At 29.1% G+C, this 16,688-nt stretch overlaps 4 protein-coding genes across 9 annotated transcripts; 3 read left to right on the forward strand and 1 right to left on the reverse strand.

The window, feature by feature from the left end:
• Positions 1 to 193: 193 nt before the first annotated feature.
• Gmd (GDP-mannose 4,6 dehydratase) lies at positions 194 to 3,415 on the forward strand. The gene is made up of 8 exons (XM_083097376.1): positions 194 to 406; positions 622 to 864; positions 956 to 1,148; positions 1,235 to 1,467; positions 1,555 to 1,770; positions 2,456 to 2,524; positions 2,962 to 3,092; positions 3,166 to 3,415. Exons 1-7 carry the CDS (start codon positions 353 to 355, stop codon positions 3,022 to 3,024), a joined length of 1,071 nt encoding a protein of 356 aa, XP_082953502.1. The 5' UTR covers positions 194 to 352; the 3' UTR covers positions 3,025 to 3,092; positions 3,166 to 3,415.
• Positions 3,416 to 4,356: 941 nt separating this feature from the next.
• LOC145969822 (uncharacterized) lies at positions 4,357 to 7,284 on the forward strand. The gene is made up of 5 exons (XM_083096100.1): positions 4,357 to 4,886; positions 5,316 to 5,619; positions 5,833 to 6,093; positions 6,571 to 6,723; positions 6,936 to 7,284. Exons 1-5 carry the CDS (start codon positions 4,609 to 4,611, stop codon positions 7,092 to 7,094), a joined length of 1,155 nt encoding a protein of 384 aa, XP_082952226.1. The 5' UTR covers positions 4,357 to 4,608; the 3' UTR covers positions 7,095 to 7,284.
• A 241-nt stretch (positions 7,285 to 7,525) lies between these two features.
• LOC145969823 (NECAP-like protein CG9132) lies at positions 7,526 to 11,744 on the reverse strand. Of its 2 annotated transcripts, none has more exons than XM_083096102.1 (3): positions 11,360 to 11,744; positions 10,747 to 11,166; positions 7,526 to 10,417 (listed from the first exon to the last, which is right to left on the reverse strand). In XM_083096102.1, exons 2-3 carry the CDS (start codon positions 11,098 to 11,100, stop codon positions 10,163 to 10,165), a joined length of 609 nt encoding a protein of 202 aa, XP_082952228.1. In that variant the 5' UTR covers positions 11,101 to 11,166; positions 11,360 to 11,744; the 3' UTR covers positions 7,526 to 10,162. The 2 variants fall into 2 exon arrangements, with proteins under 2 accessions (XP_082952228.1, XP_082952227.1); XM_083096101.1 differs by having other exon boundaries at positions 10,747 to 11,143; positions 11,360 to 11,741.
• Gk1 (Glycerol kinase 1) lies at positions 11,135 to 15,818 on the forward strand. Of its 5 annotated transcripts, XM_083096096.1 has the most exons (11): positions 11,874 to 11,995; positions 12,142 to 12,248; positions 12,986 to 13,159; positions 13,282 to 13,540; positions 13,713 to 13,936; positions 13,999 to 14,205; positions 14,495 to 14,605; positions 14,710 to 14,963; positions 15,097 to 15,302; positions 15,393 to 15,524; positions 15,612 to 15,818. In XM_083096096.1, exons 3-11 carry the CDS (start codon positions 13,082 to 13,084, stop codon positions 15,695 to 15,697), a joined length of 1,557 nt encoding a protein of 518 aa, XP_082952222.1. In that variant the 5' UTR covers positions 11,874 to 11,995; positions 12,142 to 12,248; positions 12,986 to 13,081; the 3' UTR covers positions 15,698 to 15,818. The 5 variants fall into 5 exon arrangements, with proteins under 5 accessions (XP_082952225.1, XP_082952224.1, XP_082952222.1 ...); XM_083096099.1 differs by lacking the exons at positions 11,874 to 11,995; positions 12,142 to 12,248 and adding an exon at positions 11,135 to 11,191; XM_083096098.1 differs by lacking the exon at positions 12,142 to 12,248 and having other exon boundaries at positions 11,817 to 11,933.
• The last annotated feature ends 870 nt before the right edge of the window (positions 15,819 to 16,688 follow it).

Below are 16,688 nucleotides of genomic sequence, written 5' to 3' on the forward strand. Positions count from 1 at the left end.
ATTTACCTATTTTACTCATCATAAATTTTAAATCATATAACATATGTTTAAGATTCTAGTACAAGTAAAAAATTAAAATTTATACGTTAAATAAAAATTTTAAATTTCAAAGAAATTGAACAGAAAAATCGATAATATTATCGATTGTCGACTATAATCTATAATCACCGCTCATTGGTGTACGGCCTACCTAGCCTATGTGTTGAAAATGAGTGGGGCATGATAACTGTCACGGTTCTTTTTTTGCTGCATTAATTTTTTTTAACTGATAAACGTTATCGTTACTGGCAATGGTCTGACACAGTAGACCGAGAATTTAAAGTGAACGGTTGGTTATGTGTTGACAGCCGACATGGCAACTAGCGATGGTAGACGTGTTGCTCTAATAACAGGCATAACAGGACAAGTAAGATTAAATATACACTGAATTCATCACAGGCAGTTTAATTCTATATTGCATTTTATACTAAAAAGAGTGAATAGTGTTTCAATTTTTATATAGGGTTCGCTTTACTGAATATATTTTTTATTATTTTTATACTATTATTATTTATGCTTTGAAATATAACAGTATAATTTAAATTGTATTCACAATCTCTTTTATTATTGTTACTATTATAGGATGGCTCTTATTTGGCAGAATTTTTGCTGGAGAAGGGATACGATGTGCATGGTATTATCAGACGAGCCAGTTCATTTAATACCGCTCGCATTCAGCATCTTTATGAAGATCCAAAATGCCATCGCCAAGGTAAAATGAAGTTGCATTATGGCGATATGACTGATTCCAGTAGTTTAATCAAGGTCATAAGCACAGTACAGCCAACAGAAATTTATAACCTTGCGGCACAAAGTCATGTTATGGTTTGTATATTGTATCAAATACATATATAACATTATATTGTGTAAATATTTATATAAAGTGAAATTAAATTTGATATTTTCTATTTTATAGGTGAGCTTTGAAGTGAGCGAATATACTGCAGAAGTAGACGCTGTAGGAACAGTAAGATTATTAGATGCAATACGTACGTGTGGCTTAGAAAAGTCTGTAAAATTTTACCACGCGTCAACTTCTGAACTTTATGGTAGAGTGGTAGAGGTACCACAAAATGAAAAGACACCATTTTATCCACGTTCTCCATATGGTAATTGAAAGACAGAAAGCAGATGCGCATATTCCCACATATGCATATACATATATTATATATATACATATAATTCCAAATTTTAGCTTGCGCAAAATTATATAGCTTCTGGATTGTTGTAAATTATAGAGAAGCCTATAATATGTTTGCATGTAATGGTATATTGTTCAATCATGAGAGCCCACGAAGAGGAGAGAATTTTGTCACAAGAAAGGTGACTAGGTCAATAGCAAAAATACAGTTGGGATTGCAGGATGTGCTTGAATTAGGTAACTTGGATGCAAAGCGAGATTGGGGCCATGCCAAAGATTATGTAGAAGTTAGTATAGCTGCACTTTATGATAAATTAAATAGTTTAAATTTCTAGATATATATAATTTATATTACATAATGCATATGTGTGTAGGCAATGTGGTTAATGCTCCAACAAACACAACCAGATGATTATGTCATAGCAACGGGAGAAACTCATAGTGTAAGAGAATTTGTAGAAACAGCATTCCAATATATAGGTCGTACAATTAAGTGGGAAGGCAAAGGCATAAATGAGACAGGACAAGATGCACAAACTGGTCAAGTATTAGTTCGCATAAATCCAAAATTCTTTCGACCAACAGAAGTGGTAAGATATAATCATTTTATAAATTAGGAGAAATTAAAAATAAATTTCTAGGCGTGGATTTGATCTTACTTTTCTTCAGAGTTGAGAAATAACGCGTTACTTGTAACGTTACCGTTATCGTTACTTTTTTTTGTCTGTAACGGTAACGGTAACGTCGTTACGTTTTTACAGTAACGGTAACGAATTTAACATTTTTACTTTTATCGTTACTTTAATTCTGTAATCCTGGATAGTATCCCCTTAGTAATTGAAAAATCTATTCCTATTACAAAACAGTTTGCAAATATTTTGGAAAATTATATACATGCATGATGTTTTTCTCTGTATTCATAAATCTAAAATTTTTAAATTACAATAAATGAAAAATTGAATATGAAGAACATCAATGATGAAATAATTTATAATTATCGAATATATAAAAGTAATAATTGTATTTTAAAATCAATTATAGTAAATACTATAAAATAATAATTATATTTTAAAATAAATTAATTTAATTGTTGTATTATAAAAAGTAACGAAAAAGTAACGAATCGTTACTTTCTTAGTAACGGTAACGGTAACGAGTTACTTTTCAAAATTAGTAACGAGTAATGGTAACGAGTTACTTTTCACGAAAAGTAACGGTAACGGTAACGCGTTACTTTTTTGAAGTAACGATCCCAACTCTGCTTTTCTTGTGCAGGATATACTTTTGGGTGATGCATCAAAGGCAAGAAACAAATTCGGATGGAAACCAACAATCACATTTGAGGTAATTTTCTATTTATTTAATACATTTATTTATTTAACTCTTTGTCTCCTAGAAAATCATATACACAAAAATAAACTTATAATTGAGTTTAGAAATGTTTTGATACATATTTGTCTTTTATATTAAATATATATCTATTTAATTTGAATTAATATTTGAAGTTTGCCTCTCTTTGCTAAATTATTATTTTATATTTTTGATTTATAATATGTGTACTAAGTTTAATATACCAATATATGTAATTAAAAATTTTTTAATTTTATATATTTAATGAATTTCTGTTTTCTAATTTTATTTATAAACTTTTTAATCACTTAATCATCTTCAGCTTAAAAAAGAAAAATAATAGAAATCAAAGAGTTAAATTAAATAATTTAAATTATTCTACATATTATAAATATATATAAACTGATAATACATATACATATATATTGTAGGAACTTGTAAAGGATATGATGGATTATGATTTGGAATTAATGTCAAAAAATCCAAATGCTTAGTAACATTTTATATTTAAATTGTGATATGGAGAAGTGCATTTTTCTAGTGTAATTTGTTTCTGTGAAAGGTAACATATAAAAATTTATCTATATTTTGTAAATATTATATAGATATTTTTAATGTTTTTGAAACTCTTTCAGAAGTAAACAAATTCTTTTTTTAAATATAATCTAATAATGATAATGTAAACATACATTAGTATTTCAAACATATGCAAAATGTAAAACAATCAAGAATATAACTATATAAGTATTAAATATATACAGAAAAAGAGAAAGAAGATGATATAGATAGCTGATGATTTTCATATTGAAATGATAAAATAAAAATGTAATCTTCTAATTAAGACATGAAAGAACATATATTATTTCTGATAAATAATTTAAACTATTTTAAAATTTAATAATCTCCCCCTCCAATCCACAATTAGTCTTATTATTAGTTAAACTTGTGTATGTATGTGTGTGTATGTATTGTGTGTGTATACATCATTGTGTTTGATATTACAATAGATCTATATTGCTTGCACTTTCTACATCCAGCTTTCTCCTTCTCTTGCCCTTTGAGGTTGAAATATATATTTATCGCGCTTTAAATACAGAAATTTTCCAGGGGTACAAGTAATATGAACAGATCTAAAGTATGTGTAATATAGATGTAAGAGTTTGACTGATTTTAGAATATTATTATCACTACTTATCAGTATTTATAAATGTATTAAAATATTTGTTTTATATTTGTATCTTAAATATATATAAAACTATACACTTTTTCCATTTTATAAAGACATGAATTTCTATTTTACGAGTATTACTAAGATTTTGGATCTTTTTGAAATAAATGTTAGTATTCTGTACAATTTCTGCCAAATAAAAAATTTATTTTAAGGGCTTTTGCATACGTTACTTTTGTATCTTGATGTAATTGTAAAAAATATATAAAAACATGTTCTATTTATATAAATATTTATTTCAAAACTTTTCTCTGCTTTAGCATAGTCTTATTTTTTATAACTCATTATTAAGAAATATTTAACAAAAGATTATAACATCTTTCTCTTCTCAGAATAAATATTTTTTTTATTGACAAGGAAACCCGGAAATTCTGATTTTGACAGAACTTTACATATGTGTGAGAGAGGGAAAATAAATAAATAAATTTAGAAGTTTTCAATTGCTACCAAAAAGCGATTCTAAGTGAAACTATAAAATTTCGGAAAAATAATATTTTTATAGAAAATTTTTTAATTTTATTCTTTCAATATCTCGAATAATTTTCGAGATATATCGAGAAAAGTAAAAAGCCGCTTTTATATGAGGGATGGTTTCACTCTTTAAAATCGTTTTTGGGCAACAATTTAAAATTTCTAAATTTATTTATTTATCCTCCCTCCCTACATGTGTGTAAAGTTTCAAGAAGAATTTCCGTGTTCGCGAAATTCCCTTGTGAGAACGCATATTTATCGCATGCGCGAAAAGCCCGGTCCTCCGGGAATAGTGCCCCTCGCCCCTCTTCATTATTTCCCCCCATTGTCGTTTACAAGATTGTAAACAATTCGTTCGGAGGAAGGATTGAAAGGAAGAATGCGATTGTCGTGGACCAAAGGGAGGTACGCGCTTTGCTTGCTAATTCTGCAAATAAAATTGACGAATTCGCGGACATCTTGGCGTTTAAACGCCGCCGACAAGGTCGTGAAGACGACCGATTACGTGAGCCCGATCGAGGATGATCCGATTTTTGATATTCTCGCAAACGGCATCATTATTAGCAATGGTCAGAGCTGGAGCAGGACTGCGACTCTGGAGAAACATGAGAAAGTGCTCTACTGTCAAGAGTGTAAAGCTTTCGCTAGTCAGGAGAGGTAAAATATACAACCGCATATTTATTGTGTCGCATTGTTAGGTTATAAAATTATATCCATAGAATTAGATTTTTTTTTAGCTACATTTTTTATACTTTCAATTACCTCTCTCTCTCTCTCTCTCTCTCTGTCTTTTTTTTCTGTTATATTATGTATTTATATATCATGTTTCTCGATGGTATAAAATATCGTATGCTTTTTATAACATAACTTAAGTAATAAGATATTATTTTGATTCAGAAAGGAAGCCAAAATCCTCTTAGTCTGTGTGTAAATTTGCACGAAGCCTTTTCTTATGTTTTTATTATACACAAGCAATACTATTTGTATGATACATAATTTTTTTTTTTCTTCCTGTAGTTAGCGTTTTGTGTGTGGCTTGCTGTTGATTCAGTGTTAGAACAGCCCTAACTTTGGTCCCCTTGGCAGACGACTCTCGTCATTCGTGTTGAAGGACACAAAAAATATCAATGAGTCCTTTCCTCTGTCTTCGCAAGTGTCAAACGAGCTAGTGACATGCACCTCTGGCCAGCAGTGCGACAATATAATATTGGATTGTGGCAAGCCAGTGAATTTTACCTATTATGATAATCTGATTGGTGTGGCAAACAGGAACAAGCACCCATTGGTACCAGAACCCAATGTGGCACTCATGTTCAAGAAAAATGGTGGCAAAACTATTGATGTTGATATTGACTTGTTAGAAAAACGCTTGAAAAAAGCAAAGCGAGAGGTATTTATTTCAAAATCTCATTTAAATCACAGATATTCTGTATCAGATCTAAATAGAACAGAGGAACTCTAAATAGGAACATTTAATTAGCATTTTTATTTTTACAAGAAATATAATTGCAATTCAGATATTGATATCTTTAAAATAATATGTATATATATATTAGCATAGCTTTTCTAATTATTCTCTTTAAATGAGATTTTTTTTTTTCAGAAACCAAAATCTGTCCAACTGTATAATCAAATAGGAAATTTTTGGCGTATTAAAGGCGATGCACAGAGATCAATCGAGTGCTTTCGTAGGGCACTTGCAGTATCGCCGCATAATGCAGAAGTGCTCTTGAACTTGGCTAGAGTATTACTGGTACAACATTACTTGGATGACGCGACGTATTTAGCCAGGCGATCGTTAGAGTTGCAACCTCCAGATCGCAATGCATGGGAACAATATCTTACACTTGGACAAATATTCAAAGTATATAGACAATAACTTAATAGCAGTGTAATCAAATATCATTCAAATATATTCATATTTGTGTATTAAAATTACAACATACTGAGAGATCTTTAATATACAAGATTTAATTGATAAAAATTAGCGATAATAAAATAAAAATACAAATTATAAAAAATAATGATTATAAATAATTATATTAATTATATTAATAATTAACTAATTTTCTTGACAACAAATTTTTGTTTCTTCTACATGTTTATTTATTTATCTACTATGCAAAATTCAATATAATTTAATAATTTACAATTTAGCATCTCAATACAATTAATTTAAATTTAATTTTTTGTTGTTACTTCAATAAATAATTACATGCTAACAAAAATATAATATAAAAATAAGACTGATAGTTTTATATTCAAATTTCTACAGAGTATACCGAGTATGCGATATAGAATTCAGTATCGTTAATTACATTTTTATCTTATCACTTTGCAGGCATATGGACACTTTCAAGAAGCAGCTGTTCATTTGCGTCACGCGCTAGAATTAAAACCAGATCTTTCTGACGCTGCCGACGCGTTAAAGGAAGTTGAATCATTGCCGGCTGCGAGTATACATATCTATACGTTGCTGATTATCATTTGTTTGGTATGTAAATTAATTGATAATATATTTACAAATTTTATTTAGTCTCTATATTATATTTATCGACTATTAAAATTTCTAATATTTTCTTCAAAACTATTTAACATAACAAGTTATTTGGGAGATTTTACACAAAAACAGAGATTTCCTCCTTTTTTTCTATTTATATCCAGAAGGCGGAAATTGTTATTGATATGATTGCCTGTTATCATTAGGTACTTGGTGTGCTCTTGGTTGTGTTGAGCAGTGTAGAATGTGACGAGGATTCAACTCTAGTCAGTGGACAGCTTCAGCGTCCGGTACAACGACATTTCAGTCGTGCTATGGCTATGCGTAGTTTACGACTCAACGTTGCACGCAATAAACGTTGTTGATAATGATGACTCATTACTAGACGAATCAGTCGTTCGTACAAGTGATAGAATAACTTTTCATTGCTATAACGACTTATATCCCTGCAAAATATTATTTGTAATACGATTCGTAACAATTCTTGGGATGCACTCTTTAACTATTTATTATGTATTGCGCGGAAAAGAGAATATATGAAGAAATATGCAAGAATTTTATTGCTATCTGATTATGTCTTGTTACCTCCCCGAGCTTTTATCGAAAAGTAAATTCGATAAGTTTTAACGTCCATTCAATATTTATTCTTACTCTCTTAATGTGTTTACAGAAAATAAAAAATGGAATGTTACACACATACGCAATATCACACGCATTCATACACATAATATTATACATAAATCAGAATTACAATAATTCTCTTTTAGTTGCTATCACATATATATAATACGATATACACATTGCAGCAATTTCTTTTATTATCATATACATGAAATTAGAACAGATACAAGGGATATTTCAATGTGCCTTCCATCTATATCACTTTGTAATACAATATCTTATATTATTAATATACGATTAGAACTATGAATGTTAAGATGTTATACAGTGTTTCAAAAAAAGATATGACAGCAGCAAAATCTTGTTCTTAAAATTTATAATATCTTTAATATATTTATGATATCTTTGATATCAGATCATGATTGCAGAAACAAATGTAAAGCTATGCACACAAAAAGGATTTTTACAATAAGGCAGAGTTTTTATCATATTTCAAAAAATTGTTTCATCAAAATAAAAAATAATTCCGTGGAAATGTCACTTATATGTATATAAATTGCAAGTATTATTTGTATTTATGCATTCATTTTTGCTTTTGACATGTCGTAATTCCAGTTATTTGTTAAAACTGTTATAATGATTGAAAAAGTTTACTCATTTTATTAATTATAATGTTGAATGATAATCACATCTTAAGCTAGTTACTTCTTTAATTAATATCAACAGGTCTGTCCCTCTTCCCTCGGTCATTCTATGTTAAAAATAATATTCTTTACATTCACATACTCTACATTCATTTTCTATTTAATTCATTTACTATTCAAACATTGTTTCTTATGTATATAATGTAGAAGTTCATTTTTAATGTTAAATATTATATAAATTTTTTTGATTACTATTATTTTTATACAAATATTTTGCTGTCATTTCATACTTTTTTTGAAACAATTCCAACAAGGAAAATCCTTGTAGAGAAAAAAAAGTAATATATAATAAAATTTCATCTAAAACATTCATTCAACAAGTTTCACCCTAACAATATTGTTTAACAAGATTATTTTATATTTTACATTAAAATTTAGTTGGATAATGTAAATAACATTGTACAATTTATGATTTAATTAACGAGTCATAAACACATACAGTATAACAGATTCTATTTCTTGTCATGAGACAACTGTTGTTCATTTATGCCGAATTTATACATATAGGCATGTGAAACATTTCTAGTAACAAATGCATAATCCCTACATGTGAATGCACATGTAAAGTAAATTGTGCTTGCATATATTTCTCAATATTTCTTTACATTCGACCTAAAAAGAAGCAAATATTACTCAAACACATTTTTATTTACATTATTTCAAATATAAAATTGTAATATTTTTCTCTAGACGGAAAAATTTTATTATCCTGCAAAAGAGATATAATAGAAGATCTAAAATTAATTTTCTAATGGTTTTCGCGAAACCATTATAGTAACAAATGTTAGAAACAAATATTTTTATACTCGACAACAAAATATTGTTTTTGTGTAGTATTATTAAATATTCTTCTCTTCTTTTATTAAAAATATTCTTTATAAAAATTTATCAATAATAATTAACATATTTGTGAGAAAAGAAAAATATAAAAATAGTTTTAAAAAAGACAGTATAAAGTAACATGAAAAAAGCTGTAGCTATGAATTGTTTCATTCATTTCAATGAATGAAAACCTGGTTTGTGATACAAATATATAATTTAATAAAGAACTTTATGGACATCCAGTGTATGAGAAAATTAGGCCCGTTTTTACAGTAGGCCTTCATAATATTTACAAACGTTGCAAGCGAATAGCCGAGACCAAATGGTAGTAACTTATTACACATATTTAATATAATATACTAATGTTAAAAAATGTTATTTGAATATCATATATGTGAAATTTATTAAATATCATATATATGAAGTTTATATAATCTGATTAAATGCCAATTTTTTAAATTAATCTCTACTTGTATCTCTAATTATTCGACAAATTTTACAATTTATATTTTACAATTTATATTATACTGAAATTTCTAGCAATTGAAGCATCTTTTCTTTTCTATTTTTTTATAACTTGTGTTTTTTTTGCTATAGAAGAGACTTTAGTATGGCATTAATATAATTTGTAAAAGTCGGACAATTAAACATAAACTAGAGAATAATTTGTTATGAATAATTATTATTGATCATAAATTGAAAAAAATATGTGTCTTCTCTTGTAAGTACTGAACAGACAGTGTTAATTATTGCAGTGTCTGGCTCAAATTTACTTCTAATTTATACTGCAGTTAATTTACTGGACTAGTTTATACAAGGCACTAAATACATCTTTAATATCAACATTTACACATGTAAAAATTGTATCTCTAGATACATTGGATGTCCAAAAGCAATTGAGACAAACTTGAATAATATTTATAAGTACTAAAATTTTTCGCAATAAGTTTCCCTTTTCATGCTGCTATAATTTTTATCTCACAATATAGTACTAAAATACATACTTAAAATATGCATATACATACATTCATTCATATATACATGCATACATACACATACATACATAAGACTTCTACTATTCATATGTTGTTTCAATACAATCACTCATAAAATCTCTAGTTCTCTTGTGTATCTATTGTATAATCGATTATTTTAGCTATTTTAATATATATGGTGATTCAAAAATAGGTGGACAAACTTTGATAATATATTGGGATTTAAAATTTGACCATCTGTTTCAAAATTACTCTATATATAATAAAATATCTATACATATAATTTTAAAGTTAGAATTGTACCCAACTTGCATTGGGTACTGTAGGTGTGGATGCTGATGCTGGCTGAGAAGCACTGGCAAACTCACCCCACTCAGAACTTGTAACATCTTGATTCTGACCCTGTTGTGGTTTGTGCGCTGGTGAGGAAGTAGGAGTTTTTGCTGGTGGAGGAGCAATCTTGACACCACCTGGAGGAGGTGGCAAACCCGTAACTGCGCCAGTACGTTGTTTGGATTTAGATGAAATCTCACTACCATCTTTTTTCTAAGTAACAAATATGTGAAGAAGTAATTTTAAGATATTCCAGAAATAATTTACAAAGATTTATAAAATTTTCCACATTAATTGATGCAACTCTATACAATTCTAAAAAAAATAATAAAAGTAAAAACATTTTTTTTTATTAGAAGCTAACAGACATATGATATGTTATATCTGACTAACATTTTTATACGATTTGAAATATTTTCTCTTCACACATAAATTTAAAAAAAAACTGTTTAAATTATTTTATCAAAATTTTTAGGTTTTAATGAAAAACATATAGAAATTAATTGAAAAAGAAAACAAATATATAATAAACATATCCTTACAGTGATCTTCATGTTAATCTTGATAGTTTCACCTTCCTTGAATCTAAGATCTAATTCCTGTTTTGGTTTTTCCTTCTCTTTCTCAATCTGTTCTCGATTCTTTAACCATTTGAAATGATCCTGAAGAGCGACATTCAAATCAAAACTATCAGATCTGTCTAAGAAGCCAACACCTATAAAGGCTGATCGTCCATTATCATCTTGAATTCTCAGGACAAAGTATCGGGAGGAGTCGGTAACTGATTCTACCGCTATTCCAGGATACTGCTCGATAGGACACTTGGCAAACAATTCACCCGTAATCTTATCCTCCAGCTTTATCATTATGTTATCTCCCTGTGACACTAATCGCATACGACCAGTCCACGAAGGTTCCTGCAGGTTCCAATCAGCCGCCCTGCGGTGAAATCACGGATGAAGCTGCATATGCATTCGTACAAATTCGGTAAATAACAAAAAAATAATTTACTTGATTTAAATTAATTTACTTTACAAGATTCATTCGCGAGCAATGGAACAGTTAGCGTTGTTACAACCGAAAACAGATCCATTGTTTCTGACATATTGAACATCTACGAAATGTCGTTCGCATTAAAACGTGTTTTGCGTTTACCGATAACCCCTGTTGGTTGACCTTGGCGGGATTTTGAAGACGAAAATCTCAGATTTCACCAGAAGGACGCTTTCGTACGTTTCCATCGCGCTTGCCGAACGGAATTTTCACGGGAAACAACCGCAAGGGAAGAGTCACAGACAGTCACACCACACGCAAGACCACCGAAACCGCTATTTAAAAGCAGTTCGTCGAGTCTTCTTGACAAATGTCCGTCGTGATCCGCCGTGAATTGATAAGTTTTATCTCATGTCACGCCTTCTCTTCTGCGTTATTTCTCTTCTGTCACCCACGAATTGTCCATAGATTAGGAATCGATGGAAGAGACGGGCCAATTTTTCAAATTTATCTTGCGGTGAAAGCTCGCAATTCAAGAGAATTCAAGGTTACCAGATTAATAAAAAAAAATGCCACCTCATCTCTAGCGTTGCGTTCGAAAATCTACTCACGGGTATTCTAGTTTATTGACCAATCAGAATAATAGGAACAAATATTCCTTTGTCCTGATTGGTCGACTAAGGTGCCGTTTCACGATCGAAACTACGGAAAATGGAATCTCGGTAAAGTAATAAAGGTAACTAATTAAAATTTAGTGCATCATTTTAAATACAAGATTATCAAAATTGAGATTGTTCAGTAAGTATTCATTAATATATAGATATTTAATTTTTCATATAAATATAGTTATCATGTTATCAGAGATAAAAATTGCATGTTTGTCGGTCCGGAATTTTTGGCTGGGCTTAATAATTAATTATTAATTTTTATATTAATTTTATTAGTGGATGTACACATCGTGGGATCGAGAAAAATACTTTTTAACGAAAGAAATTATTAAATGGCAGCAAACTCCACAATCATCAATAGTTAAAGAAATAGAAGGACAAAAGTTATTGAAGTTATATTTTTTTACATAAAAGAGTGAATAAGAGGGAAGAAGGAAATATTCAGAGAAGATTTTGAGTCCATCCCATATTTATCAAACGAAATAAAAAATGTTACAAAATGCAACCAACAATTAAAGAAAAATGGAAAATTCTGATCTGGATAAATTTGAATATTTGAAAATGGATAAAACACCAGCATTTAATGAATTATTAAATCTAATTAAATGAAAAATCAAAAAATTTGAAAGTTGAATATCTGAGATACACCAGCATTTAATGAATTATTAAATCTAATTAAATCGAAAATTAATATAAGAGCAGTGATCTCGGGCAAACAAACGCGCTAAAATTAGATAACTCGAATGGGTTGACCCCCCCCCCGCCCCCCTCATTTCTGAAATTTCATTTTTCGAAGTTCCGATCGTCATAGAACGTCATCCTTTTAAATGCTACTTGGACGAAATTTTCAAACGTTTTTAATCCTCTCTTTTATATTGTTTAAATTTTCTTTTATATAAGAAAGCGAATTAAACGAGTGTATATTTTTGTCAAAATTTCTCAAAATCTGTAAGAGAGAGATGAACGAATTTAACTATACGTTGGTCAATATTAATTATGATATAAACAATATAAAACCTTGGTACATATCTTAAGATTAATTATTTCCGAAATTGAGAATATTAATATCGGAAATATATGTGTCGATATCTTTATTAATTTTATATGTATTACGTAATAGGATATTACAAAGGTTAGATCTGTATCGATGTCTGTCATTAACGGAAATTAACGCTGGATGAACGTGACTTAATTGCTTTCTATACGAAAGAACAATATGCCTGAGAACATTAAGAAGACCACTGGACCTTATATAGGTTCTATTGATGAGGGAACGAGTAGCGCCAGATTTTTGGTAAAGTATAAAGGAGGATTCAACAATAAGAATCGTCACTCGACAATGAAACTATAAAATAAAAACAAGGGATCATTAGAAGTCGATATATTTTGTAAAGTTTATTATATTTATTTATTTAGGTGTTTGATGTATTACGCAGAAAGGTAATTGCTTTGCATCAGATTGAAATCAAGCAGAAATATCCTCAGGAAGGATGGGTGGAGCAGGATCCAAAAGAGATACTACAAGCTGTCATAGAATGTATACAAGAGACTATAAAAAAAATGAAAGACATGGGCTTATCAATCTCGGATATCAAAGCTATTGGGATTACTAATCAAAGGGAAACAACAGTGGTTTGGGACAAGGATACTGGAGAACCCTTGCATAATGCAATTGGTATAAATAGATATTATAAAACATCTCATTTTTACTCAAATTTTTAGTCAAATTTTATGACTTACATTGCATTTACTAATTTAACGCATATTAATAGAAATTACTTGTGCAAGAAATTTTGTCTCATTATAAGCATGTTAAATATTATTAAATAAAATTATCAATTTTACAGTATGGCATGATATGAGGACAACAACAACTTTAGAAGCTGTATGGGATAATATCCCTAATAAAACTAGAAACAAGAATTTTTTGAAACCTCTATGTGGTTTACCATTATCTCCCTATTTTAGTGCTCTCAAGATACGTTGGTTGATAGATAATATTTCACGTGTCAAACAAGCAGTAGATGCAAAAAAATGTGCCTTTGGGACAATTGATACATGGCTTATTTGGGTAAGTACTAAAATAAAAATAAAATATTTTAAATGTTATCATCAAATACCTCTTGTGTTTAGAATCTTACAAAAGGTCAATTACACATTACGGATGTGTCAAATGCATCTCGTACAATGCTAATGAATATTGATACATTGAAATGGGATCCTTTATTATGCAACTTCTTCGGTATCCCACAACATATTCTTCCTGAAATACGGTCCAGCGCAGAAGTCTATGGTTATATTTCAATTCCTGAAGTTCTTGCAGGCATACCTATAGCGGGTGTAAGTATGTGAAGAGAATTTTATATAATTTTTATTTATTATAAACTTAAGTTAATATTTGTTTTTAAGGCTAGTACAAATATAAAGTTATTTCCTTATGTAATAATTTCAATAGTTGAATTTGTTATTATTAAAATTATTTCAGCTTCAGTTGTTATTAAAATTATATCATTATTTTCTCCTAAACAGAATAATAGATTTATTTCATTAATGCAGGAAATTCTATAACAAATTTAATGACACTTGAAATAGACAACATTATATAATAATTATATTTTCCTTTGTATAGTGTGTGGGTGATCAACAGGGAGCTCTTCTCGGTCAATTATGTTTGAAGCCTGGTCAAGCAAAAGCTACATATGGTACAGGATGTTTTCTACTTTATAATACAGGAAATATAGTATGTATAATGTAAAATATACATGTAAAAAGAAAAAGTAAATACTTTCCCTTTTTTCATAAAAAGAACATTGAAAAGTAATTCATGAAAATTCCACTTTACAGAAGGTTGATTCAATGCATGGTTTAATAACTACTGTTGCTTACAAGATTGCACGATCTCCAGCTGTTTATGCGCTAGAAGGATCCGTCGCTGTCGCTGGAGCTGCTTTAGCCTGGCTGAAAAATAATATGCAACTTCTCAGTAATATAATGCAAACGCAAGATATGGCAGAGCGTGTGAAATCTTCTGGTGATTTGTACTTTGTGCCAGCTTTTTCAGGACTATACGCGCCCTATTGGCAGCAAGATGCGCGCGGGTATTGTTTCTTATATTTTCTACCGTTTTCTTTTTCGTTATTTTTTTAATTTTCTATTAAAAAATTTTAAGTTTTTTTCTTTAATCAAGCATTAGTATATCTCTATCTCATTTATATAATTTGATGAAATCAGAGTAATTTGCGGCATTACCGAGGATACGGAACAATATCATATTATACGAGCAGCATTAGAAGCAGTCTGTTTCCAAACGAGAGATATATTAGAGGCAATGGTGAAAGATTCAGGAACAGAGTTGACAATGCTGCAAGTGGATGGTGGCATGACTGTAAACAATTTGTTAATGCAATTACAAGCAGATTTAACCGGAATACCTGTCGGTAAATAAATATTAATATTAATATGATTCCTTCATATTACAATCACTAATAAGATAATGTTTTAAGTAAATAATTATATGTGTTAAATAGTGAGACCAAACATGGTTGAAACAACAGCACTAGGTGCCGCCATTTTAGCTGCCATTGGTATAGACTTAATTGATATAGATGAAATGGATATGTCTCAAATAACCAAGTTTTCACCTGTGATTGGTGAAAATGGTAAGTCTTAGATTTTTTTACATATTTGTAATAATTATATCTGAAAAAAGTTAATTCGTTTAATAATATTTAAATGTTTCATTTTAGAAAGAGATCTCAGATATTCCAAATGGAAAATGGCTGTTGAAAGATCCATGAAGTGGGATTGTTCTACATCTTTAATAAATAATTAATCGTATGTATACATATATTTTTTTATAACAAAAAAAATAAATATCTTTAGAGGGGAAAATATAAATATTATAATATAGAACTATAAAACGATTTATAATAAATTATAGCTATATAGTTATATTTTATATGTATCTTTAATAAAACCTTTTTCCGTTTTTCCAAATTTTCCATTTTTGATTAGATCATTATAATATAAATACAAAATAAGTCACTATAAAATTAGTCATCATAAATAATTTTTATTTTTTTTATATTATATATTATGAGATTTTATATTATACAGGGTGACCCATTTTAACTTAGGCAGCCAAATAACTCGAAAAATAAGCAAGATAGAGAAAAATGTTTTAGACAAAAGTTGTATGGTTTCGAGGGGGCCATAAGATGGTATCATTGGTTTGACCTTGAAGAGTCATTTGAAGGTCACGTGAAGGTCACTTCAATTTTTTTAAATGGAACATCCTATATATTTTTGTACATTCTTGTAGCTCATCTCGAGAGCTTTCCAAAACACTATAATTAAGTACATTTTCGTTAAGTACTTTTTGAGTTATGAGGCTTGAAATAATTTCTTAATTTTACATAAACCGTAAAATATCTTGTAAAATATTCATTTTTCGATTACCTTACCTTAATAGTTTTATGTACAAAATAATGAGAGGAATCAATTGGTGTAAAGAAAACACATAGTTGTTTCGAAGAAAAAATATGTAATTTGCAATTAACAATTCCATATTTTTTCTTAAAAACAACTATGTGTTTTCTTTACACCAATTGATTCCTCTCATTATTTTGTACATAAAAGTATTAAGGTAAGATAATCGAAAAATGAATATTTTACAAGATATTTTACGGTTTATGTAAAATTAAGAAATTATTTCAAGCCTCATAACTCAAAAAGTACTTAACGAAAATGTACTTAATTATAGTGTTTTGGAAAGCTCTCGAGATGAGCTACAAGAATGTACAAAAATATATAAGATGTTCCAT

The sequence above is a fragment of the Camponotus vicinus genome, unplaced genomic scaffold (genome assembly GCF_025532165.1).
Source record: "Camponotus vicinus isolate PSW18456_S1 unplaced genomic scaffold, iyCamVici1.0 SCAF_4, whole genome shotgun sequence".
NCBI lineage: Eukaryota > Metazoa > Arthropoda > Insecta > Hymenoptera > Formicidae > Camponotus > Camponotus vicinus.